This window comes from Odocoileus virginianus, chromosome 20 (assembly GCF_023699985.2).
Source record: "Odocoileus virginianus isolate 20LAN1187 ecotype Illinois chromosome 20, Ovbor_1.2, whole genome shotgun sequence".
Taxonomy (NCBI): Eukaryota; Metazoa; Chordata; class Mammalia; order Artiodactyla; family Cervidae; genus Odocoileus; species Odocoileus virginianus.
Window position 1 is genome coordinate 49,779,517 of NC_069693.1, and position 27,071 is coordinate 49,806,587.

General features: G+C 43.4%; 1 protein-coding gene across 4 annotated transcripts in view; it reads right to left on the bottom strand.

Annotated features, from left to right (window-relative positions):
• The window catches only part of CDH13 (cadherin 13), a 980,082-nt gene that overhangs the window by 3,842 nt on the left and 949,169 nt on the right, over positions 1-27,071 (bottom strand). For all 4 annotated transcript variants that reach the window (XM_070451475.1, XM_070451474.1, XM_020883418.2 and 1 more), the window contains 3 exons: positions 25,731-25,873; positions 8,038-8,271; positions 3,847-4,065 (listed from right to left, as the gene is read on the bottom strand). In XM_070451475.1, the coding sequence (XP_070307576.1) occupies positions 3,847-4,065; positions 8,038-8,271; positions 25,731-25,873 (596 nt within the window). The remainder of the gene's footprint in view (positions 1-3,846; positions 4,066-8,037; positions 8,272-25,730; positions 25,874-27,071) is intronic.

The following is a 27,071-nucleotide window of genomic DNA, read 5'->3' on the forward strand; positions in this document are numbered from 1 at the left end:
CAAAACCCATTTTCTCTTCCCACGTTGGATGACGTGAGCCCTGCAGTATTATGAACAAAGGCTTTAAAGACCAAATTGACACGCTTTTTTTGCCAAGAGCCAGGAGTCAATATTTTCGACTTTTTGGGCCATAGCGTCTCGGGGGCAACCACTCAGCTCTTTCTGCGGTAGTAGCAGAAAGCAGTCACAGGTTGAGTCTGTAAACGGACGGACCTTCTGTGTTCTGTGCATCTGTGCTGACTCGCTCAGTTGTGTCTGACTCTTTGCGACCCCATGAACTGCAGCCCGCCAGGCTCCTCTGTCCATGGAACATCTGAGTTTCCTGGCAAGAATACTAGAGTGGGTTGCCATTTCCTCCTTCAGAGGCTCTTCCCAACCCAGGGATCAAACCTACACCCCTTGCATCTCCTGCATCGGTGGGCAGATTCTTTACCGCTGAGCCACGGGGAGCATCTGTATTCTGATCAAATCTTAAAACCAGGAAGTGAGCCTTCCTCGGCCCTGGGGCTGTAGTTTGCCGCTCCCTGCTTTAAAGAAACATCAAACAGATTCTACCAAATCTCCACATTTATTCAAGGACCACGGCTGGTGGGGAAGTTCTCTTGTCCTTGCACTTTATAACCTACTGGTAGTTACAGTCTTATTAGGACTCCTGCCCCCACTTTTCTTAATATTTTGGACCCATTTCTATGGGCCCTCTTGCCATTGTCATGGGTCAGCCACACTGACCTTGCTCTTAGGAGATAGTCTGAGCCACTCAAGGCGTCTTATACCTGCCAGTTTCTCACAGGCCTACATCATTAGTTTCATTCTTTCTCTCTGTTAGGAAGAACATCTCGGGCTAGGTCTATAATAAAACAGGAATCATTTTATTTGGCAGGCATCTCTAATGTTCAAACAAACATTATTAAATAATCTTATGCCTTTGATATAGGGACAGGGTGAGGTTTGTTTTGAAGTCAGGTCGGTGATGACAACTGTTCTTAACTATTTTGGGGACTGAAATGACATGTCTTGTGATGCAAAACATGGGAGGGTCATTTCCAGCTGCATGGGGAGATTCAGGGTTCCTTTCTGAGGCTAATTATGGTTTGTCCTCAGGTGCCCTGACCTGCAGTGGGATAACCATGTGGCCCTCCATTTAGGTGAGAACAGAAAGTGCATCTGACATTTCAAACACAGAATGCGTGCACCTGTCTTTTCTCAATGGAACTATTTTGAGTATAAAATGAACACGAGTTCTTTGGCAGTCAGCAGATAATTCTGTCTTGGATTAACTGTGATCCAAGAGCTCAGATGGGAGAGATGAGAAGTGAGCCATCCTGGGGAACCTGCTCATTATTGACACCTGTAGGTCAGGGTGCTCCAAAGTAGGAGGAACAAGAAAATCCCTTGTCAGAGGAAGCAAATGCTGCCATGGCTATTATATTCCTTTTAATCTCAACAGACTACATCTTACTAGTATTTAATATAATTATTTGGAGTAGCAGGCATGTGTATTATTGTAAAAAATATTGTGTAAACATATAAAAACACTGGGTATATGTGCTGGAGGCTACGGTCACCTGGGATGTCGGTTCCCTGGGTTGGATGGGCTGGGGATCTATCTGTACTTCAACAACTGGAGCAGGAAGCCCCCATTAAACCACTCACTGGCCGCCGAGGGGGGCTGGTAAGTGAGCAGAATCTTGAAGAGCCTTGGTTCACAGAGCGTCAGGCTTTGGTGTCATGTAATTGTGAGATTCATGGGGTCGCAAAGAGTCGGACACGACTGAGCGACTGAACTGAACTGAATTGTGTTTGTGGGCTTCCCAGGTGCCTCAGCGGTAAAGAACCTGCCTGCCAATGTAGGAGATGTGAGTTCAATCTCTGGATTGGGAAGATTCCCCTGGAGAAGGAAATGGCAACCCACTCCAGTATTCTTTCTTGCCTGGGAAACTCCATGGATAGAGGAACCTGGCAGGCTATAGTCCATGGGGTTGCAAAAGAGTTGGACATGACTTAACAACTAAACAACACCACCAGTTGTGGGTGATGTGTGAGTGGCTACTCCATCATCTTTTCCATCTATGTACACACACACATGCACACACAGCATTTTTATCTCTGTACAGTCACCCAGGAAGTACTGCCCTCTGGTCTATCCTGACTCTGCTATATGTGAATTCTGCTTGGTGTCTGTCTAGTGCTCACTTGAGAAGCTGGTGGGAAACAGATTCCAGAGGTTTACTGCAGTAGAGTTGGTGAGAGCAGGACACTAAATAATCCCCATGTGTCTGTTGATAGGGGTGTACACTGCGCCGTATTCCTAGGATGGGAAGGGATGCTCTCTAGCTGTCAGAGTGAATGAACCAGAGCACTGTGTTTGCCTGGCTCTCAAGCTAAGAATGGTTTTCATACTTTTAAAGGGTGGTAAAACACAGAAGACAGAACCAAAACAGCTATAAAAAGGAATATGAAACAGAGCCCTGATGAGATCCCCAGAGCCCCAAATATTTGCCACCTGGCCCTTGATGGAAAAAGCTTGCCAACCCCTGAACTACAGAAACACAGATGGAGCTTGGAAATGTAATGAAAAGAGGGAGAACAGAGAGTTCCAGCACATCAGGCTCAACACAATATGAATTAGACCAAGTTTGACAAACCACACAAAGTAGAACTGTATGGGGTGTGTATGCACGTGGTGTGGAGTAACAGTAAACAATGTCCACACACGCTGGCTCATGACAGCTATTGTCTCTGGGGAGAGAGAACAGGAAATGAAACTGGGGAGAGGGACACAGGGGATTTCAGCCTCATCTGTAATATTCATGCTTTATAAAAAAGGAAGGAAAGAAGGAGAGGAGGGAGGAAGAGAGAGAGGAATATATATTCCCTTCCCCCCTTTCTCTCTCTCCCCCTCTTCTTCCCTTTCTCTCCTCACTCCATCCCTCACTTCCATCCATCGGTCTATCCATCCATCTAGGGAGACACTTTGCACTGTAAATTCTCCTCTCTAATTCCACTCCGAGGTTAGTGGCTCAGCACAGAGCTCTACGTGTCTGAAGTTGGAATGAGATTTCCTGTTGACTCCACTGAACACTGTCATCAGGATACAATAATTTCTGTCGTTATTTTCTAATCATCACTTTCTTAGCCTCCTAATTCACAACACCACCATTCACCTTCTCAGAAGGTAAATACTGAGGCCCCAAAGTCTTTTGAATGGCATTAGCTATATGTTAATAATTGCTAAGGTTAAAACTGGACTGGTAAGCCCCCAAAAGGAAATATTTGATACTCGTTTCTATTTATTTGATGCTCACACCGCTATTACATGGCATAATAGTTCATTTATTTAAAATAATGCTTCATTATGTCATAGTCATGACAACCAGTCTGAAAAAACTGTGTGAATATGCAATCACCTCTTTTCCTATAGCCTCCATGTCCTTCCATGTATTCTCATGATTCTTCTTTAAAGGGTGTAGAATCTCCTTAAACCTAGCTAAAGATTACGCTACACCATGCAGAGAGAAATAGGGCCCTGGTAGACCAGTTAACCAATCTGGGCACATCTGTCTGAGCTCAAGTTCAGGGTCATCTGCAGGAACTTTCTCTCCATCTGCTCTGTTGACGGCAATGGGTGCCTTTGCTCGGTTCCTCAGATTGGCGGGGGGATGTGAAGGGGCCTTTTGACATTAGTGGGAGCACCTTTACAGGTAACACTCCATTACACAGACGTAAGGTAAAAATGAATGTTTCCTCTGGGATACATATTTTGGGAAAGAAGCTGTGTGGAAAAACAGTGGGCTTGGGGAAGTTACGTCTTCCCACTGTGCGCACGCTGGAGTTTGGCCAACTTACGAGCTAAGCCGAGCAGGGACAGGAGCAGGACCGCGGTGGCGCTGAGGCGCGGGGCCCCCGCAGCGTTGCAGTCCACTCTGGAGTTCTTGCAGGAGCACACGTGCACCCTGAGCTCCGTGACGTTCGTCATGGGCGGTCTCCCCGAGTCTGTCACCATGATGGGCAGGTGGTAGTTTGCCTTGTTCAGGTTTTGCAGGAGGCTCACCAGGGCGTGCGTATCTGCAAACACAGAAGGGGGCCTTCAGAAGAGAGCGCGGGACCTCTGCAAACAAGAGTGCAACTTCAGCAACTGAAGTCTCAAAGCAGGCAGTGCATTGATGTACCTACAAGAGTGCTGAAGTAGAAATCTATTAACACCAAATAAACATAGAGATTCAGCTCTTCATTTGTAGAAATCACATCTCAAGTGCCTAGCAGGCACACGTGGCTGGTGGCTACCACACCAGATTGCGTTTGTTGGTGTTTGTGCCTAGTCTTGTCCGACCCCAGGGACTGGAGCCCACCAGGCTCCTCTGTCCATGGAGTTTTTCCAGGCAAGAATACTGGAGTGGGTTGCCATTTCCTCCTCCAGGGGGTCTTCCTGACACAGGGATTGAACCCGCATCTCCTGCACTGGCAGAAGGGTTCTTTACCACCGAGTCACCCGGGAAGCCCACCATATCGGAGAACACCAGATAAAACACTTCCATCATGGAGGAGTTCTGTGCTTCAGGGCTATTTATTCAATTTCAGGAGGACCCAATTTGGTGGAGATGACTGAGTACTGAGAACACCTCCCTACAAGTACATTAGACTTAAAGTATAATACATCTTCACAAAGATCACATTCAACATCTAGAAAAAATAATGTAAAAACCCACTCTTGAACTGTCACATTGTACATCTTAAATATATACAATTTTTATTTGTATATAAAAATATGTAATAAAGCTGGAAAAAATAAATTGTTAGCTCAGAGCATTTTTATATAAGAATCCAAATTCAAATAATCAAGATACACTTTTGGAACAACAATAACAAAAATCCACACACTCTGAAGGTGGGCAGTCAGGCCCCCCCCCCAATCTGTTTCCATGGAGATGGTTTCTACACTGTAGTCTTTTTTTAAAAAATTATTTTTATTTATTTATTTTCTGGTCATGCTGTGCAGCATGTGGGATCCTAGTTTCCCAACCAGGATCAAACCCGTACCCCCTGCAGTGGAAGCTTGGGTTCTTAACTACCAGACCACCAGGGAAGTCCCTATAGCTTAGGGACTTATAGCTATAGTCCTGTAGCTTATAGCCCTATAGCTATAAGTCCCTATAGCTTAGTCTTTATCAGGCCTCAGACCCCAGTCTTTATCAGGCCCAGGTTTGTGGGAATTCATAACACTGATACACAACTTGGGGACTGGATCTTTAAGCCCATGCTTGGTGAGAACACACACCATTACCCAGGCCACTGGTCAGCACTCAGAACTGGCCATCTCACCTGGCACTGTTTTGGCCTTGGGCTATTTTCTCTTCAGTCATTCAGTCGACTATGGATTTTTTTTTTTTTTTTCTGTGCTGCATGGCTTGTGAGATCTTAGTTCCCCGACCAGGGATCGAATCCATGCCCCTGTATTAGAAGGCAGATTCTTAACCACTGGACCACCAGCAAAGTCCCAGCTATTTTTTTAAACTGGCTCTTTTTGGGCATAAACAATGATAAATATTAAAAAAAAAATTTGGAGGAACAAGAAAAAGAATCTAGAAGGCATTTTAACTATTAAATAAAACCAGGAGGGAAAAGAAAAGTGTGACGACCTGAAAACAAAAACACTGGAAATAGAACTGCCATATGTCCCAGCAATCCCACTGCTGGGCATACACACCAAGGAAACCAGAATTGAAAGAGACACATGTACCCCAATGTTCATTGCAGCACTGTTTACAACAGCTAACTAGGACATGGAAGCAACCTAGGTGTCCATCGGCAGACGGAGGGATAAGGAAGTCGTGGTACATACACACAATGAAATATTCAGTTCAGTTCAGTTCAGTCGCTCAGTCGTGTCTGACTCTTTGTGACCCCATGAATCGCAGCACGCCAGGCCTCCCTGTCCATCACCAACTCCCAGAGTCTACTCAAACTCATGTCCATCAAGTCGGTGATGCCATCCAGCCATCTCATCCTCTGTCGTCCCCTCCTCCTCCTGCCCCCAATCCCTCCCAGCATCAGGGTCTTTTCCAGTGAGTCAGCTCTTCGCATGAGGTGGCCAAAGTACTGGAGTTTCAGCTTTAGCATCAGTCCTTCCAATGAACACCCAGGACTGATCTCCTTTAGGATGGACTGGTTGGATATCCTTGCATTACTCAGGTATAAAAAGAACATATTTGAGACAGTTCTAATGAGGTGGGTGAAACTGGAGCCTACTATACAGAGTGAAGTAAGTCAGAAAGAGAAATACCAATACAGTATATTAACACATATATATGGAATTTAGAAAGACAGTAACAATGTCCCTATATGCAAGACAGCAAAAGAGACACAGATGTAAAGAACAGACTTTTGGACTATGTGGGAGAAGGCGGGGGTGGGATGATCTGAGAGAATAGCACTGAAACATGTATATTACCACATGTGAGACAGATGACCAGTTTGCAAGTTCGATGCATGAAGCAGGGCGCTCAAAGCCGGTGCTCTGGGACAGCCCAGAGGGATGGGGTGGGGAGGGAGGTGGGAGGGGCTTCAGGATGGGGGACACATGTACACCCGTGGCTTGTTCATGTTGTTGCATGGCAGAAACCACTACAATATTGTAAAGTAATTAGCCTCCAATTAAAATAAATAAATAAATTAAACAAGCAAACAGATGAAGGTTATCCTAACCAGAAGGTGACAGGCAGCAGAATTAACCAACGTGGATGATGACGCCAGTGAAATGGCAGGTTAACACAAGGAAGATTCTCTGATCTGTAGGTAGAGGAGAAAGTCTTTGATGAGAAAGTTCCAGCTGGAAACTGAAGCTGGGGATGATTATTCAAATCAGCGACAGCCACAAAAACTAGCAAATAAAACACTAACCCTTCAAACAAGAGAAGGGCTGTTTTAATTAAAAATAATCAGTGTAACAGAATTCATTCTTTAAAAAGCAATAAAATAGACAAACAGGCAAATAGAATCAATAACAAGAGAAAGGCGCTAATAAAATAAGATATGAGATAAAGCCATAACAATACAGATGAGGTTTTTTTAATAGAAAATTTTATGCACAATTGTATAATACATTTTCAAAACTTAATGGAATGTATAATTCCCCATCCCTCTCAAAAACTCTACCTCTGAGGTAAGAAGAGGGAACCCAGCCCTGACCAGGTCAATCATAAGATAAATTCACTATTGATGGCAAAGTGTATGTAACATGTGAGTTCTGGTCTGGGTTTTATTGCGAGGCAAGGTGATTGCAGGAGTGAGCTCCTGCTTGTCATGGGGAGGGGAGGGCAGTGGGGGATTCACAATTCAATACATTTGATATTTCAGTCTTAACATGGCAGATGATAAATGTTGGGACAAGTTTTAAATTCTACCTGTCCACGTGCAAGGATTGGTGGAAAGGGGCCTTGCTTGCAAGTTTCCTAATTGAGGGACAGGACAGATGGGAGAAGATATCAAAGTTGAAAGTCAAAGCCACGGTCATTTTAAAGACAAAGACTTTACAATTCTGAGATCTGCAGCATAAAATGGAAGGTGGAGGATTAGAGGTAAGGTTTTCTGAAGATTCCTGCACTGGTGCTTCTCTTAGGAAGGCAAGCATAGCCCAGATATCTCTGCAGTGCTGGTGAAATTTAAGGTAAACACAGTGATCTGAGTGAGGAGAGGCACCTGAGCCAAGATCCCCAGCTTTTGAAGGCTGAAACCTGGGTGGGTGCAGAGGGTGAAGTATGGGGTGCATAGCTCACGGGGTACAGCAGAGAAGAGATGAAGCAGAAAGCGGAAATCTGTCATGTTTGCATTTCTAAAAAACTGATATTCAATATTTTTACAAACTGTGTCCAGGTGCTGGTAGGAAAATTGTCAGTGTTTGTAATGTGTGAATAACTTGAAACAAACCACGTGAGAATACACGAGAGTGCAGGAAAGGAGGAATACATTGGAACAGAAACCAAGCCAGGGAAACTAGGCTTCAAAGCTGAAGAATAACAACGGAACATTAAGAGGACTTACTGTTGATCTTGGAGATCTTCCAGACTTTATCAGGAACAGATTGTTTATGGATTTCAAATTTGAAAGGATCTGTGTTTGGGTGAAGATCCTTATCTGTCGCTCCCAAAATGACTACGCTGAGGTTTTTGGCATCATCACAGACCTCTGCTACCGTGGGGTAAATGAAGGGCGCATTGTCATTCACGTCTTCCAGAGTTATCAGCAGAGTCCCAGTGCCTGTGGCGGGTGGGTTGCCTGCAGGGAAAGGGGAGATGTTAGCACAAGCCCGTAAAACACAGGGGTCATCGTCCACAGTACCTCTTCCCAGTGTGCTAGACACCTTACTCCTGTCATCAGACTGCAAACAGGACCGAGAGGGAGAGCTTCCATCTGTGTATAAAGTTTAGTGGTTTAAAAAGCCTTGTAGTATTATGATCTCTAGGTCTATCCCTGTTGCTGCAAGTGGCATTATTTCATTCTTTTTACTGCTAAGTAATATTCCACTGCATATACACCACATCGTCTTTATCCATTCACCTGCCCACGGACATCTGGGTTGTTTTCATGTCCTGGCTATTGTGAATAGTGCTGCTGTGAGCACAGGGCTGCATCTATCTTTTCAAATTATAGTTTTATCCAGGTATATGCCTAGGAGTGGGATTGCACTTAGAAATAATCATACTAAGCTAAGTAAGCCAGGCTAAGAAAGACAGATATCATATGATATTGCTTACATGTGGAATCTTAAAAAAAAATACAAAAAACCTTTTATCATATGTAAGGCTTCTGACTGACGTTCTTCAGACTTTACTGTTAGAGTGCTAAGCTTTAAACACACATGTCATACCAGCACATTGAAAGTCACTCAAAGAATGGAAATGATAATTAGAACTTATGCTTGCTTCCCATAATGAAACCTTTAATCTAAATAGCCAAGTATTTGCATGTTGGCAGTGGGAAGCCAATATGAGTTTTTCAGAAAGGCAGTGGAAAAATCTGATCTGCCTTATTTGTGGAAACACGCAGTGATATTGACAGGAGAAGCTGGGTGCTGGAGGCAGGGAACCCAGCAATAGATTGCATCACGAAGGGCAGCTTGAATGGCAAATACATGTCTCGTCTTGTCAAGGCCCTCAGGTGAGGCTGCCAGAAGAAAAGCAGAAGGTCGTGGGGTGCGGAAATACAACAGCTTTAGCTCTGACTGTGCTAAGAGTCTGTCAAGTTCAGTGCACCCGCAAGAAAGTGCCCAGAGCTTGGGAGACATGCCAGGGCTGAATTAGCCAACGGGAATTGTCAATGTAGATGCTTTTGAAACTTTTCTAGCGAATTAGGTTACCTGAGGTGAAAGTGCAGAATTATGGAGGGGTGGGCACCTCAGGAAACCCCAAAGAGCAGGTTAAAAGTTTAAAAAGCCAGCCCAGGTGAGAGTGTCTGGAAGATATGGGGGAGATAGATTGGAGGAGGAGGCAATGATCAAGAATTAAATGTGCTATGATGCCCAAAAAAGAGAAGGTGTCAAGAGAAGCAATGGGGTTTCCCAAGAAGAATGTTACTGGTGACTTTCTAGGGAGTGATTTGCATTAGTGGGGAAGAAGCCAGATTGAAGGAAGTTGATCAGTGATTCACAAAGCATGAGAACAGATACTCTTTAAAATTTTTAAAAAAATTTTTAGTGAAGTATAGTTGATTTACAAATGTTGTGTTAATTTCTGCTTTATGGCAAAGTGATTGTTATACATATATATGGTTTCCCTGGTGGTTCAGACAGTAAAGAATCTGCCTACAATGCAGGAGACCCAGATTTGATTCCTGGGTTGGAGAAGGGAATGGCAATTCACTCCACTATTCTTGCCTGGAACCTGTCGGGTTATAGTCCCTGGGGTTGCAAAGAGTCAGACGTGACTGAGCGACTAACACTGACTGACTGATACATATACACACATTCTTTTTCATATTGTTTTCCATTACGGTTTATCACAAGCTGTGTTGAATATAGTTCCATTTGCCACTGTTGGACCTTGTTGTTGATCCATCTTATATATAATAGCTTGCATCTGCTAACTCCAAACTCCCAATCCATCCCTTCTCCACCACGTCTCATCCTTGGCAAACAGAAGTCTGTTCTATATGCCTGTGAGTCTAGAGAATGGATACTCTTTAGTGGGGCTGGTGGAAATTTAAACAGATCCACGCCCTAAGACAGTTCCAGAGTAAACATTCAAATAAGTGTCTGCTAAAATAGGAGCACAACTGTAATTAATCATCAGAAGGATAGCTATTTCTAATGGTGGCAGGCCATCAACTTTTGTTAGCACAAGAACTCAAAGGAGATGCATAATTACTTTGAAGTTGGTTTTTCACTGTCAGCTTTAGTCATTTGGCTGAATTTCTTTATTGAAAAACTATTTTTCTCTTTTTATGGAACTAATTGAATATCTCAGAGGAATCCATTATATTTTTTCACTCTGAATATAATATGGAGTCATTTGGTAGAATGGATGAGAAGGCATTATGAGTATTTGAAATATGGTCATAAGAATTGGCCTTTCGTGAACTTAATTATACTACTGTCTTCAATTTCCCCTGTGTTATTCTCAGGCCAGGCTGGTGATGTCTTTTTCTGAAGTCAAGCAAAATGAGCTTGTTTTTCTTTTGTTGAGAAGGTAAAGAGTAGATTCTCAAAATCCTCAGGGAAAGCCTCTCCTAGTTTATATGTACGGGATGGAAAATCACCACCTCAAACTAAAATGTAATTTAAAATGTAAAGATTCTTCATGAGCCCTTCGGCTCCAGCAGTTGTGGGGGTCCAGGAAATACCAAGCTTCCAGATCTTCTCTGGCACTCAACAAAAATCGCTCACCCCTCTTCTCTCCTTTCCGTCCGCAAGCCAGAGCTCTCAAGGGCCCACTCTGCGTGACCAAACACTGGAACCAAAGCATGACTGGGACAGACTCCTCTATTCCAACAGGAAAAAGCCTCAATCTGAGCGAAATCCTGGGATGCGGAGCTAGACCTGCACTTGCTCTTCTTGGGCGCTCCTCAGAGGAGCCCAGGGAACGTGTGAGGCTCAAAGGAAGTCCCACCTCGGAACCCGTGGCTGTAAGGGCTTTTGTCTTTATAATGTCAGGAGACACAATGGCCCCCAGATGAACCACTCCTGTCTGGGGGTCTTAAATAGAACGGGAGGTGGGTTCCCCTTTGGGAATCTGATGAAGGTCATGGTCCTGCCTCAGGAAACACACTCCAGTTCACACTGAGGGGTTGGCAGTCACTGGGAGAACTGGAAGTGTGGCCTGGGCTCCATGCAAGGTTGGAGCTTCTGATGGGTGACACCTTGGTTTTAGTTGTGAGGCTGAGGCAGAGAGGTTGCGCACCGGCTCAGATGAACTCCATGTCTCAGGCCTCCTTCTCTAGAACTAGGGTTAATCTTAGCTTTCTATGTCCAAGTTTGCACTCCGTAGTTTGATTCTTACAGGCTCTCATTTCAACTACAAAAGGCGAGGGTGGGATGATCTGAGAGAATAGCATTGAAACATGTATATTATCAAGTGTGAAACAGATCGCCAGTCCAGGGTGGATGCATGAGACAAGTGCTCAGGGCTGGTGCACTGGGATGACCCAGAGGGATGGGATGGGGAGGGAGGTGGGAGGGGGGTTCAGGATGGGGAACACATGTACACCCATGGCTGATTCATGTCAAGGTATGGCAAAAACCACTACAATATTGTGAAATAATTAGCCTCCAACTAATAAAAATAAAGAAAAAACAAACAAAAGCAAACTAAAATTCCCAAACCATCATTTGGGGTTATTATTAGTATTGTTTTTGTATCTTTTTCTTATGAGCTACTTTTATTGTGGTAAAATATATATAATATTTACCATTTTAATCATTTTTAAGAGTATAGTTCTGTGGCATGAAGTACATTCCTACTGTGCAGCCATCACCACTGTCCATCTTGAGAACGTTTTTCATCTTCCCCACCTGAAACTCTGTCCCCGCTAAAAAAAGACAGCCCTCACTCTCTTCTTCCCTACAGCCTTCTAATCTTGGTGGGCCATTCATTTTGCTTCACGCTTTCATGCTGCCAAACAATGGCTTGACTTGGGAGTAATGGTCACCATTTTCTTTCCTGGACCTGGATAATCTAATCTGTTTTATCAACAGGACTGTGCCTTCAAGACCACAGAGATGCTCTGACCTCAGGAAGTTGTGTCCTGGACCACTGCTTGCTTCCATTTCTGGCTTTGTCATTCCCACTCAGCACTGACAGCTTATAATACTTCACAAATTGATCCGTTTAGGACCACACTGATCCTGTGGCTTGACTTTGAAATAGACGATGTAACTTGTATTTATTCACTTTGGTGGTGCTAATTTCCTCGAGACATGGTCAAGTTGGTATCCTGTGCTCAGTGCCAGCCATCCTGGCCAAACCCTCAGTCTGGTTGGTTCAGTATCGAGGCTTGAACTTTTGTGTTCTAGGTGTAGTTGGGGCAGAGCTGCACATTTTCTAAGAGAAGCAGGGTCACGGAACTAATGAAAGCGAGGATTTAGGGAGAGAAGTTGAACCCCTGCTGTCCTTCAGAGTAGGAAAAGTCCAAGCAAACCAGAGAGGTTGTTGTTTGAGCACACGGGGCTCTATCCTCCAGTCTCCCCTCGTTTTTCCAGAGGAGGAAACTGGGGCTCAGAAGATGAAGTAACGTGTCCACGGCACTATGACCACTGGTGGCGTGTCCCCTGTGTGAGGACTGTGGCCCGTGAGACACAGTGTTCCCATGCCGTGCGTGCTGCGGGAGCTCCAGAAGCGAGTGGAATGACTGGGGGTCGTGGCACAGCCCGCCGTCTGTGCCAGGCTGTGGGGCTCCAAGTGTAGGTGTTCCGGCGCTGTGGTTGGCCTCAAGAATCAGCACAAGGGGTGAGAAATAATCTATGTGTTTTGTTACTTAAGTCACCAACAATATACTGCTTTCTGTCAAAAGTGGGTGGAGCTAAGATCTGTGCCCAAGGGCACGCGTCACATCTGGGTCTCCTGGCACTGGTGGGTGTAATGAGAAGCGGGACCAGGTTAGGGTTAGGGTTAAGAGGATATAATTTTATTCAGTACCCTGACCACATAGGATTTTCACTTAGCCAAAAAAAAAAAAAAAAAAAACAAACACCTGAGACTTTATCATAGGTTCCATTATTCAAAAGATACACATATATACGTATCTATCTTGTCAGTAACAGACAAAAACAGTGTGACACTAATTAAAAGATATATATGATTAGGAAAAAGAATAGGAAGAAATATATCCAAACCTGAATAGTGATTATCTCTCCAGGTAATTAACATTAAAGTAATACCTTTCTCTTTTCAATCTCCTTTATAACAACCATGATTACTGTGATAATCAGAAACAGAAATGTAAATTCAAAAGTTATACAGGGATTTAAAAATATTTTTTCCAATTCTACTTTCTTTTCTCTCTTTGTTTTTACAAATTGATATTTAGTAAATTTGCAGAGTTCTGCAACTACCACCACTATCTAATTTTATTTATTTATTAAAGTTTTTTTTTTATACACACCATTTTAAAAGGACTTTCCAGGTGGCTCAGTAATAAAGAATCCACCTGCCAATGCAGGAGATGTGAGTTCTATCCCTGTGTTGGGAAGATACCCTGGAGAAGGAAATGGCAACCCACTCAAGTATTCTTGCCTGGGAAATCCCATGGACAGAGGAGCCTGGCGGCCTACATACAGTCCATGAGGTCGCAAAAGAGTCAGATATGGCCTAGCAATTAAACAACACACAACTTTTAAAAAAGTATTTTTGAATTTGTTATAATATCACTTCTGGTTTTTGTTTTGGTTTTTTGGCTGAGAGGCATGTGGGGTCTTAGCTCCCTAACCAGGAACTGAACCTGCACCCCCTTCTAGCAAAGGCAAAGTGTTATCCACTGAACCACCAGAGATGTCCCCAAATGATATCTCTGAGGCTCATCCATGTTATACCAAGAATCATTACTTCATTCCTTTTTATAGCCGAATAATACTCCATTCTGTTGATCGACCATGTTTTCTTTATCCATTCACTAGCTAATGGTCATCTGGGTTGTTTCTACTTCTAGTCTGCTATGAACAATGCTGCTATGAACAACTGTGTGTGAGAAACCAGATTTTCATGCACTACAATGTCCCTAGACTGGTAAGCTCAGACCCCAGTGCATTTCCTCAAGAGAGTGCCCTTAGAAGAATAGGCCAGGCTCCACAGTTGGCTGGGCTGGCTTCACACGCAAAGAAGGTTGAATCTCAGCCAGAATGTCTGGAAGTGAGCTCTGAGAAGTGCAGGAAGGCAGTAGACTTTTGTAGTCTCTGGGCTAGAGGTGTGCAGCACGTGCCTTACACTGGGAATCATGCATCCAGGTGGTTTTATATGGGGGATAGTGTGCAGATTGAGGCTGCCTGCAATGGAGAATAATATGCAGGACGAGAAAGTGAGAGGAGGGAAAGACAGGAAGCTCGTTTCTGAGCTCCCCGGACTCTGAGCATCAGGACTATTCTCTGTCATGTCCTATTGGAATAGGTACCTGGTAGACTTAAAAAAAGTGTATTATTATTATTCTCTGTGGTGAAGGAAAATGCAGTGTTTATCAGAAAGCGCCACACAAGAACGGGTGGCTCATGCTCAAAAAGCCTGAACTCGCTGGGTTGAGTTTTGAATGAATTCAGGTTGATTTGAAAATTGCTCTTTCCGTACTTAAAATCATATATGTTTACATTTCCGTAGGTTTCCCTCTCTTTTGAGAACAGTGTCCTCCCTTCCCCCACCTGGGGGAGAAACACGTGTGTATATGGGATGGAGTATATGTGGAACTCAGAGCAGGGAGTCCACTCCAGGGACCAGGAGGCAGACCTGAGCTGGGCGTCTCAAGGAAGCTTGAGGCCCAAATTCTGAGAGGGAAATCGGGAGGATGGGCCAATTCATGGGGAACCACAGTTCACATGTGGCGGGGCAATCTACTCCCCCCAGTTCCCTCTGCATGTCTGGGCATCTGTTGAACCTTTGCTAAGTAGCTGTGAGCAAAGAAATGTCAGGTGTTTTATTTCATGTGAGCAGGGCTCTAAGCTACCTTTACCTGTTCTCACAGTGCGAGTGAACCAGGACCCCTCTCTGCAGGGTCATTCTTCATATTACCCAGTTCATCCCTATGTTCTATTTACTATGGCTCTGCAGGATCACTATTTTACAGGTCTGCTTGTTGTTTTTTTTTTTGGCATGTGCCCTGTAAGCCAAGAATCTTGTTGCTTTTTAATTTAATTCATAAGCATTTTTTTATTGCTGTGTTAATAGAGATCTTGCCAATCTCATTTTATATTCTGAAAACATTTAGTAGTAAACCAACCAAAAACTTGGTAAAAAATAGATTTGCAAACTACAGCGCCAGGTTTCCATGGTTAATACTTGATGTAGAACTGAGGCAATTATTCACATAATTCAGACTCAGTTCTTTAGGAGGAAATAATCTGAAACCTGAAACTGTTTTTTTAAAAAATTCAAGTGTTTGGCTCTTTTGCTTCCGTCTTATGGACTTTAAAGAAAAGGCAAAAATAGGGGAAGAATTGATTTGGAGGCCATTTCTAAACATGACAATTTCATTTCATTCATTCAGCCCATAATTATTTATTGTGACTTTGCCCTGTGCTGGGTTGGCTAAGCACAAAAGTCAACTGTGCAGGGTGTCTGTTGTTGAAATACTAGCCATGTGGCAGGAACAGATACGTAAACTGACGGAAGATAATGCTGTAAGTGCAGGAAGAGGAATGAGGGTGAAATATCACGGAGCTCATGCATGACGTGGAAGAATTAACTGTCTGGGGATAGCTCAGAAGTCTCCATAAAAAGATGGCTGGAAACAAGAACACTTTGTGAGGCTGGAGAAGGTTCTTCGAGGAGGAGGAAATCCTGTGCTAGAAGTTGTGGGAAGAAGCGGTCAGACTTTTCAGCTGGATGTTGGCCTTGATGAAAGCTGGGGTGCTGGAGGCAGGGAGAGGAGAGGACTCGAGTGAGCAGGGAGGGCACAGAGGAGCAGCTGGGAGGCCGGGGCAGTAACTGGGAGGACCAAGAGTGGGGGCTTAGGTGAGGGCTGTGGGGATTCGAGAGCAGAGGCTGGACTGGGAGTGAGCGTCAGTGGCGATGGGGTTCTAGCTTGGGGACCTTGCAGGTGGTGACACTATTACCCAAGCTGGGGAAGAGGGAACACCGAAGAAGACGAGCTAAGAGACCCCTTGGCAGGATGAATTGAGCTGGCAGAGATGGGCATTTGCAGACAGCATTCTAATGCTTAAATCAGTTTTTTTTTTTCCTTCCCCTCCAATGAAGGTTTGAAAACACTATGTTTAAGATGGTTGATTTGACTGGTCAGTGTGGAAATGTCCTGCCGTCAGGTAGATAAAGGTTAGCTCACATCTTCCCATTTAGAAAGAACAAGCTGCATGCACTGATGCCAATGGAGAAGGCAGCGCTTTCTGGCTAATTTTCTGACTCAGAGCCCTACGCTCAGTAGAGGTCTCTGCAGCCCGCCCCTCCTCTAGAACAATGTTCAGACCGCCACTAGCACAGTCATCAGAACACACTTCAGAGTTTGCTTCAGATTCTGATGGTTTTGTGATGACACGTTTAGAGAAATCAGTTCGTGACTCAGCTCAAGTAGGCTGACTTAAATACTTAAATTTTATGATATTTAAGGGCTTATAAGTCACCAGCAAGTTTGCATTCAGGATTTCCCGTCTTTGTAACAGCTCAGCAGGGCAGGTGTTTATCTGCATATCCTGTAGGTGGGGAGACAGGCTCAGATGGCGCTCAGCCAAGCTGGGGTGCTGCTCCTTCTGAGGGGAGCAGAGCACCAGGCCCCCCTCTCTCTGGAGTGTATTTGCTGCTGCACATGGCTCTGATCACAGCCCTTCTATTACCAGATCTCAAGAGTTCTTTTATTGGGCTATTTTGTCAGTGACAAAATTGGAGCTAGTATTTTCAAAGTGATTGATATTTTACTGGTACTTGAAGTAACGAGGAATGATGGCTGGGTCTTCAATGTATTTTTCTTCCTCAATTACTATAACAGCTGAGATAAGGGGTGTTAAACTGGCTTAATTGGGTTGCCATCATAACTAATGGCTTGATTTTATCCAAACTAGCATCTTTTAAGTAGAATTAATCTAAATAATTTTACTACATCCCCAAGCAGGCTTGGTTGATCTACAGAAAGAGAAAGACGATAAATGGAGGCATCATTTTGAAGTTCAGATTCCCCCATCATTCCCAGTTTGGGGGCCATTGTTATCCAGTAGTTCAGTGGTCATTTCACTTACGGGGCCAAATTACTTTTTTTCTTTTTGAATCAATTTAAAAGTCCTTTGTACAATATTTCAATTTTGATGGGCTGGCATTATCACATCATCTATTATATAGGCGACTGAGGGAAAAGACAGGTTAGGACATGATGGATCTTAGCTCATGAAAAATCATGATCTTAGTCTATTCCATTTTAATGGTACAGCTGTTACACTCGGTTCACTGTCTGTGTTTTCTTGGTTGCCCACAGCACATTTTTCACCAACAGACTCAAACATACTTTATACAAGTTGCTAAGTCATGAAAACATGCTGCTGAATTTAGCCATAATTTGGCTTGTTTTTTCCCCTTATTCTTTAAAATGAAAATGGATGGGGATGCAACACTTGATAATCATATAAAGACTTCATATGGACGCTAGAGATAGTGTGTATTTCCTGGCTCAAACTATCTCGTATGCACTGAGCCTTAGGAAGAACTAATGGGGATAATTGTTTTTCTTTAAACTTTCTGCATAAGCTGGGTGCTGGAAAGCAAGGGCATTTGAACTTTCTAAAGCAAAATACTTGTCTTTGGCATTTGGAGTCACAGTTTAAGATCTTCCTGAGGGTATAAGAGCCATTCAATAACAGTCATGGAACACTGAACCCTACCCAATTTCAGAACAGGAGGAGGAGGGAAAGCTGAGGTTATAGGTGAGAAGGAGGCAGGAAGACCAGCCTGATGGAGTCCTGAGCAGAAGGCAGGGAGCCGAGAAGCAGTGGCCAGCTCCGCCCTTCCTGCCCAGGACAAGCCCCTTGTTGCGGGGGCGGAGTTCCTGGATTCCGAGGAGAAATTGCTTGTGGCAGCTTTCAGGCCACATAAGACAGTGAGACTCACATGTGACCTTTCTGGTGATTACCTGAGCAGGAGCGATAACCACCTGGGATTTGCCCAGTGCTAATTGCTGCAGCTTTGCCTCCTTGTCAGCACAGCCCCAGAGGGATGCCATCTGACTGCACTCCTGAATGCTCTCTCTCTGCATCTTGGTATTTTCCTTAACAGTTATTAACATTATTTTCTCCCCCTTTCTTAAGACAGGCCAGCGATTCTGTGTTTGTTAAGTCTTTAATGAAGGAGTTCCTGTACTCTGAAGACACTGTCTTAACCTTTTCAGAAAATCTGGACCACATAAGGTAAATGACAATATCCATCTTTAAAGATAAAATGCTTGCCAACAGGAAAGGTCACACCTTATTAATCTATAGGATGAAAGGCTGTACTCTTCCAGTCATTTAACTACAGCAGCCTGTTCTGCTTTAGTCAAACAAAAGCATTTCACTTATTAAAAAAACAAGGTTGTTGGGTAATTTATAGCTCATTAAAATTGATACCAGTTTACAAAAATTGCCTTTTACATCCTTGAGGGTTCTGTGGGTTGCAACCTAGCCTCTATCTGTAGCCTCTGTCTGTGTCTTTTCCTCCTCAAATCATCTGTATCCTAGGCATTATCAATATTATTGTGAAGTGCTATTCTAGAATATACATAGACTAACACTGGAGCTGCAAGCAAACAGGTCCAAAGGGTTTTTAACTTCTGTTAAAGAGTTTTCTCTTTAACTCTTCTAAAACTTCTAAAAGTTTCTCTAAAACTCTTCTGTTAAAGAGTTTTTAACTCAGGATAGATTTGCAGCCCTGCTTCTGACTTTTTTTTTACATTCCTCCATTCTGATCTCACAGCTTCTAGTCTCTAAAGTGAAGTGAAGTGAAGTGAAGTTGCTCAGTCGTGTCCGACTCTTTGCGACCCCATGGACTGTAGCCTACTAGGCTCCTTGGTCCATGAGACTTTCCAGGCAAGAGTACTGGAGTGGGTTGCCATTTCCTTCTCCAGTCTCTCAGAGGTTTGTAAAAGATTCTCTTTTGGTGCTGCCTTCCCATTGTTCTGAACTGAATGAGTAGAACTTGTGTAGGAGTTATCATGGCGTCACTTCTGCTTTTTGCTAAGTGTTACAGGACTGCAAACTGCACACTTCACCTTGTTCCCTCTGCAGAGGTCCTGTCACTCCACTCTCCTGGCACGACTGCCCCCTGCCCTCCAGCAGCTGGGGATTGTCCTTCCTTAGAATGACAAGATGCTGAGAGTCTAGCTCGAGGGTACCAGGTACTTAGAGAACACATGAATGGTTACAGTCTCCTGGAGAAGGCACAGTGGGCCAGGGACATGCTTTCTGTGCAGTTATGTATATATATATTTCTTAGGTTGTATTGAAATATAGAAACATTCATTTTCTATAAAGACACAGCTTGAAGAAACTGCAAAATCTGAACACACCCAGGTAGTGAGTCCAATATATACAAGATTAAGAAACTCCTCTGGAGTTCCTTACAAAGCTAAACATAGAGCTACCTATACATATGATCCTGCAATTCCACTCCCGGATATATATGCAGAGAAAACCATAATTTGAAAAGATAGATGCACCTGGATGTTCATTGCAGTACTATTTACAATGGTCAGGACATGGAAGCAACCTAAAAGTCCGTCAACAGATGAATGGATAAAGAAGATGTGATTTATATACACAATGAAATATTACTAAACCTTAAAAAAGAATGAAATAATGAATGAATTTGCAGCACCATGGATGAAACTAGAGATTATCATACTAAGTGAATTAAGTCAGACAAAGAAAGACAAATATCATATGATATTGCTTATATGTGGGATCTAAAAAAAAAAGATAGAAATGAAATTATATACAAAACAAACAGACACAGAAAACAAATTTATGAGTGCCAAAGAGGAAAGTGGGGAGAGGCATAAATGAGGACTTTGGGATTAATAGATACACACTACCATATATAAAACAGATAAACAATAAGAACCTTCTATATAGAACAGGGAAATACACTCAGTATTTTGTAATGATCTATAAGGGAAAAGAATCTGTAAAAGAATATATATACTCTCTTATAGTTATATACATAGTTATTTACAACATTGTGAATTAACTATACACTTCAGATAAAAAAAAGTCCCTTAAGTAATGCTGAAGCAAGAGTTAGTTTGGCTTGTTCAACCTTGATATAAATGGAATCATTCAGTATGTGATCTTCTGCTTCAGCCTTCTTTTTGCTCAATGTTGTTTGCAAGATTCATTCACTTGTTGTCAATAGCTGCACATCATTCATTCTCAGTGCTGTATAGACCCAATTGTGTGAATGTACCATTCATTTATTCTACATTTGTTGGGCATTTGGATAGTTTCCAGTTTTGAGCTAGCATTAACAGTGCTGGTAGTTACACTCGGGTGTGTGGGTTTTGGTGAAGAGATGCATGCGTTTCTGGGGGATGCATAGTAAGGCATGTGACTCCTGGTCACAGGGGATGCATATGCTCAGTGGTATTTGACACTTGCAGCTTCCCGAGTGGTTGTACCAGATCACACTTCTCCCAGCTGGATGGGAGAGTCCCAGTGATTTCACATCCTTGCCAACACTTGGCATTCCCCATCTTTTCAGTTCAGTCATTTTGTAGGTGTGCTGAGTTTTGAATGTCATTGTATTTCCTTGATTAATTTGTATTTTAATTCATATTTGCATAGTTTAATTTTTATTTGCTTGATGAGTGTTGTGCATCTCTTCATACATTTACTGCCATTTGTATATCTTTCGTAGTGAATATCTGTTCAAGTCCCTTACCCATTCTTCTTTGTGTGGTGTCTTCTGCATACAAGTCCCTTGTAGCTTCAAAACGTGGCAATTGTCTTAAAGAGAGAACGGCTGTGTGTTTAAGGGGAGTTTGCTTGCTTTGTTAGGTCTTTGTTTCTGTGAGACCCTGGGAGATTTCACTCTACCCTTTAAAAGGCATTTATCTATAACCATGTGGTTAAGGGCCCTCAGGTCTTCACTTTGTCACACCAGTCACATAACTGTTACAAGTATTTCTCATTTATTTCTCTCCATCCTGGGCCTTGCCTGGATCAAGCCTGATCCTTGCCCAAAATCTAAAATGGCCCCCGAGAGGTAAAAATGGCTAGGGGCCTTATACTCTTTTTAGAACAGTTCCTTCCGTTTTTCTATTTTATTTTTTAGTTGATTTAGGTGTCACTGCTTCTGCAGCTCTCTGATGCCTTTACAATGAAGACTTTTGTGATCTATCCACATTTTTCTACTTTTCGCAGTAGGGACATTGGGTCTATCATATCCTACCAGAAAGTTCCCACAGCCATGAATTTTATTGACATGTTTTGCCATAAATTCCTGAGGGGCTCCTTGCTTGTGCTGTGCTTAGTTGTTCAGTCGTGTCTAACTCTTCAAGACCCCATGGACTGCAGTCCACCAGGTTCCTCTGTCCATGGGGATTCTCCAGGCAAGAATACTGGAGTGGGTTGCCATGCCCTCCTCCAGGGGATCTTCTCAACCCAGGGAGTGAACCCAGGTCTCCAGCATCTTTACCAGCTGAGCCACAAGGGAAGCCCAAGAATACTGGAGTGGGTGGCCATGCCCTCCTCCAGGGGATCTTCTCAACCCAGGGACTGAACCCAGGTCTCCAGCATCTTTACCAGCAGAGCCACAAGGGAAGCCCAAGAATACTGGAGTGGGTGGCCTTTCCCTCCTCCAGGGGATCTTCCCAACCCAGGAATCAAACCAGGGTCTCCTGCATTGCAGGCGGATTCTTTACCAGCTGAGCTACCAGGGAAGCCCTTGACTGCTTGTTTGAAGAGAATCAATTTATTTTGTTTTAGCTTCCCTCATGGTACATGACAAAAATTCATTATACTTTCATCCCATCAAATACACTGTATTTCTATAAAATTAATAAAATAAAAATTCTTACTTTGTTTAACATTGAGACATCTGTTAGTACTATTAACTTTGATCTCACAGGTAAGTGTTGGTTTTTCCTGGTGGAACATAATATCCAGAGATAAGTTTTTGGTGAGTGACAAGGAGACTTTAAACAAAAGTTTCTCTGATTTATGAGATCTTTTAAAATTTATTCTCTTTTTTGCTCTAAGTCTTTTGGGCCTTGTTCAAGATTATCATCTCTAATGATGGCTCTGTATAGTGATGCCAACCTGTTTTTTATTTACCATTCCATCTTCAGGGACATTTCTAAACTTTGGAAACATCTGTGATGCCAGATTTTGAATTTCCTTGCCTGATATTAGTATTAACGGAGTTAGAGAAGAAATAGATTTCAAACTGTATATTCCTTGAGGTCCATTCTTTCCTTCCTATAACCCCGCTGGGGTGGGACTGACATTTATTGAACATTCAATATGACTCTTGATGGGAACTGTAGAGGGCCCAGCACTTCATCTTCTCACAACAACCTTATAAGCAGAAATTATCTTCCTTATTTTGTAGGAGCTGAATCTCAGAATCTATAAGCAGCTTGCCCAGTCACACCTGTCTCTGGCAAAAATTAAAGTTTACTTCATTTCTAGGTTTTCTTTGGATGACTAATTGCATAAAATATTCAAACTTCCTTCATGGTGTTCTTAGCTGAGAATTTTCTCTACATGTACAGATACATTTACTTGGTTCTTGGAACTCTGAAGTCATTACTTCAGCTGATCCTCAGTGACACCATTTGTTGGAATAGCATTTTAAACCTCCACTGCTGATCCCTGTCTAGACTTGCTCCTTCTACAAAACATATCTGCTCTGATGCCACCCGTCTCTCTTGCATCGGGAGTCCCTGAGAAAAGCCTCTCCTGGCCTCTATTTCATCCTGCCTTGCAGCATCTCATGGGACCATTTCAGCATCCACCCCATTCAGACACTGTGGCAACAGTCTTCTGAAACCAGTTCTGTTTCAGTTAATGGACTAGGTTTCTGACTAGAAACTTACCATCACCTTTCTCTGTTTCATGTTGAGTATGCGTTGTTTTCAAAGCCTTGTTTCTTACATCCAGATGTTTTCTGGATTCACCCTTTCTAATTCGCTTCTGTTGCCGCCAGGCTGCGTGATCCCTTTAACTAAGACACGCGTGATGGCTTTCAACGTGTTTCCTGTTGAAAAACGTGTTTCCCGCGACTGAGTAGACTCAGTCTACCCAGACTACTTCCACCGCTTCTCTTACCTTGACTTCTCCACGGCTCTCTAGGGCTGCCTTACCTCATGTCTCACCAGGACCTGACTGAGCTCCACACTGCTGTGGGGGTTACCTTCCTAAAGTACAGAGTTATCCTGGAGGAGTTTGAGAATCAAATAAAACTTCTCAGCATGGCCTGTGGAGAACGACCTAATGTATTATCTATTCAACAAATACATGAGTGCCCGCTCAAAGTCTGGCATGTGATAGGAGCTGGGCATTCCACACAAGATCCAGTTCCCTTATCTCTGTAAATATGGAGCCTCCAGTCACACTGAGCAACATTTCAGGGTCTCACATATCCACTTTCTTTCAGGCTTCTAGCAGAACATCTTACCCTTTCTCAACTTATCCTTCATCACTTGGCTTAGAGATCCCCTCAACTAAGAAGCTCCCCATGACCACTCTGAGACTGGATGGTCTGGGGCTCCTCTGGTTAATTCCCGTAGGACAGCTATGATGTTCTTTGGTCATCTCCTGCTTGCTATTCTAACTCCAATAACTCGTTAGCTCGCTGAGCACAAGGATGATGTACTGTTCATCTCTGAGTCTCCAGGACCACGACAGGGTCTGGTCCAGCCAGGTCTCTGCTGATGAGTGTCCATGTGCTCTTTCATCATGTCACTTTCCTCCTCAAGAGCATGTGGGGTCCTGTGGGTGCCTGCTTCCTTAGACGACTTGTTTTGAAGATGTTTTCCATATGCATCCAAATGAATTTCTCCACATTTAGGCACAGGGGATATAACCCTTTTCTTACCTCCCATGCCACACCCCCTTTTAGTTTTGATTCCACCGCTCTGTGGCCCCAGGTACCTCACCTCCGACCCTGTCACCTACCCCAATCCTCCCCGCCTCTCAAGGCCAGACTCTAAGGTGGACTCACTGTGGAGCCCACTTTGCCCACTGTGAGGCACACCGATCACTCACTTCTCAGATGTGCTCTCCTATCTGGTGTGCATGGAAGTACCCAGCCTCTGAGAAGTCTCAGTTCATCCATTAAGGGAATGAAGGCACATATAAAGAACCCTATAAATACCCATTTCAATGCATTTACAGGACTCAGAACTGAGTCTTCAGCTATGAACAGCTGGCTTCCAGGAATTACAGGCAGAGCGAAACTTCTTGTGTGATTGATACAGTAGACATCTCAGCTTAATATACTTGAAAACGAATTCTGATCCCCCTCATCTCAACCAGTAGCAAATCCTGTTAGCGTTGCATCTGAAATCTACAGACTATCTCCAGAATCTGATCCCTTCTCATCCCCTCCTATATTAGTGGTCCAAGCCACCATCTTCCCTAGACTGTCCCCAGTTTTCCTAAGAGGTGTCCCGATTCGGTCTTATTTCCTTGTCTCAAAAGAGCAGCAGAAGGATTGTGGCACTTGGTAATGGTGTCCATTTCACACAAAGTAGAAGCCAGGGGCCCATGCGACCCTCCACGATCCGCATCCTGGACCACTGCCCTCTCTGCTCTGGCCTCCAGCCTCCTTGCTTTTCCCTAAGTTTGCTTCAGGGGTCCCATCCCCACTTCCTTCATGTTTTGACTCAAATGCCACTTCTTCAGTCAGCCTCTCAGGGCTGTCTAGTTAAAACTATAGCATCCTTTTGTTTGCTATCTCGTCTTCCTGTTTCCCTGTTTCATACATAAATAGTATTCCTTTTTCTTCCCCAAAAGCACATTACGTATTTTAGTCAGATCCCTTCCTTTCTCCATGAGTATGCCAGCCACACCAGGACAATGATCTTTGCTTGTTCACTACTCTATCTCCAGCGTCTGGAACAGAGTCTGGCTTGTGGGTCTTGTATTATTAGCTTCTGAATGAACAGGAGTTGTTTTGTGATTACCAAGGTACTAGCTGAGGGGACTTGATGTCTTTCTGTGGTGTATATCATAACAGGAACAAAGCTATGGGGACAATTCAATCATCAGGATCCGCGATGTCCCCTGGGCTTTTCTTTCAACTTGCATTAGGGAAAAGAACGGTCGCTGTAGATGAGAACAGGAGCCAGGATGAAGGACATCAGCTTGGCTTCCGAGCCTTGGTGCCTGCCAGAGATGGAACAGGGTGAGCTCACTGCTCTGACCTCTATCTAGACAAAGACCTGAGGATTCCAGGACTTGGGGGTTTTACTGACTCACTATGTGTTTATGCACTTTGCTTCCCTGCCGTCACACATTTCTGTTCTTACCAAGAACACCACTAGGCCTAACAGAAGAAATGTAAAAGTGTAAAGATATATTTGGAACTGCAAAGTACACACTTATTGGAATTTGAAAAGTTGCTCACCACTGTCAGTTGCCAGGAAGAGGGCAGTGTAGACGCTGTTGTGGACAAATGGGGACTCACGGTCCAGCACAGCAGTGGTGTCGACAGTCCCGTTGATGGGGTTGATATTCAGCCAGCCTGCTGGATCCTTGTAAACAGAATACCTGAAAAAAAAAATCCCCAAACAATGACAGATTATATTCAAAATAGATTCAAAAAATGTTCACAGAGTGCTGGGCACAAGGTCCCATGCTAGCTGCCAGCTAATTTTTCATACAAATCCAAAAACATCATTAGAGTACAGTTGTTCACCCAGAAAGTAATGACTGACCATTAACTCTGGGCTGTCGCTGTGCTGAATGTTTTGTATATGCTCCTCCTTTATTCATTGTGAAAAGCCTGGAAGGAAGGAGCTCATGTCTGCCCGGCTCTTGTAGCCTGTCTCCTGAGTTCAAGTTGTTTTTTATCCCCCCCTTTTACACCTTGGATGCATCTTGTATGCAGACTGGCTGGAAGAAGCACTGTCATGAAGTTACGGGCAGGGCACATGGATGCTTGGGAGAAGGAATTACCTGTGATGGAGGGTAACCCTGGGGTCCTCACAGAGGATGCAGCATCTGAACTGAGACAGACGGAATGGGGGGATGTTGTCAGAGAATGAGAGGACAGACACGTTGGGGAAAGAAGAATATGAATTAACATGGAACAGAGATAGGCACTAAAATATTAGTTCCACAGTAGCAAGGATATCTGTTTACTGTCATGACCCCATCTCCTGGAACACTGCTTAGCACATATACAACACTCAATAGATGTTGAATGAATAAATATTTAGGGATTGGAAGGTAGATGGTTGTGGTTGGAACATAGCTTCTCCAGGGGAAACTGAAAAATGAATTTGGAGGGACAAATTACAAAGAACCTGAATCATTTAAGGGGTTTGAATTCTAGATATATGGGAAACCATCAAAGAATTTTAAAATGTTCTACACACACTACTTTATTTAAAATAGATAATCAACGAGGACCTATTGTATAGAACAGGGAACTCTGCTTGCTCAATGTTCTGTAATCACTTAAATAGGAAAAAAAATTTGAAAAAGAACAGATGCATGTATATGTATAACTGAATCACTTTATTGTGCACCTGAAACTAACATGACATTGTTAATCAACTACACTCCAATACAAAATAAAAATTAAAAAGAATGTTCTTATTATTTTTGAGGCTGTTATAAAAGTAACACAAGCTCATTGTAAGAAGTTCAAACAATAGAAAGGTACATTAAGTAAGAAATGAGAGTCTTGTCTGTCTGGCTGAACATGACCTGGATGTCTTTGACCTGGGTAGCTAAGGAAATG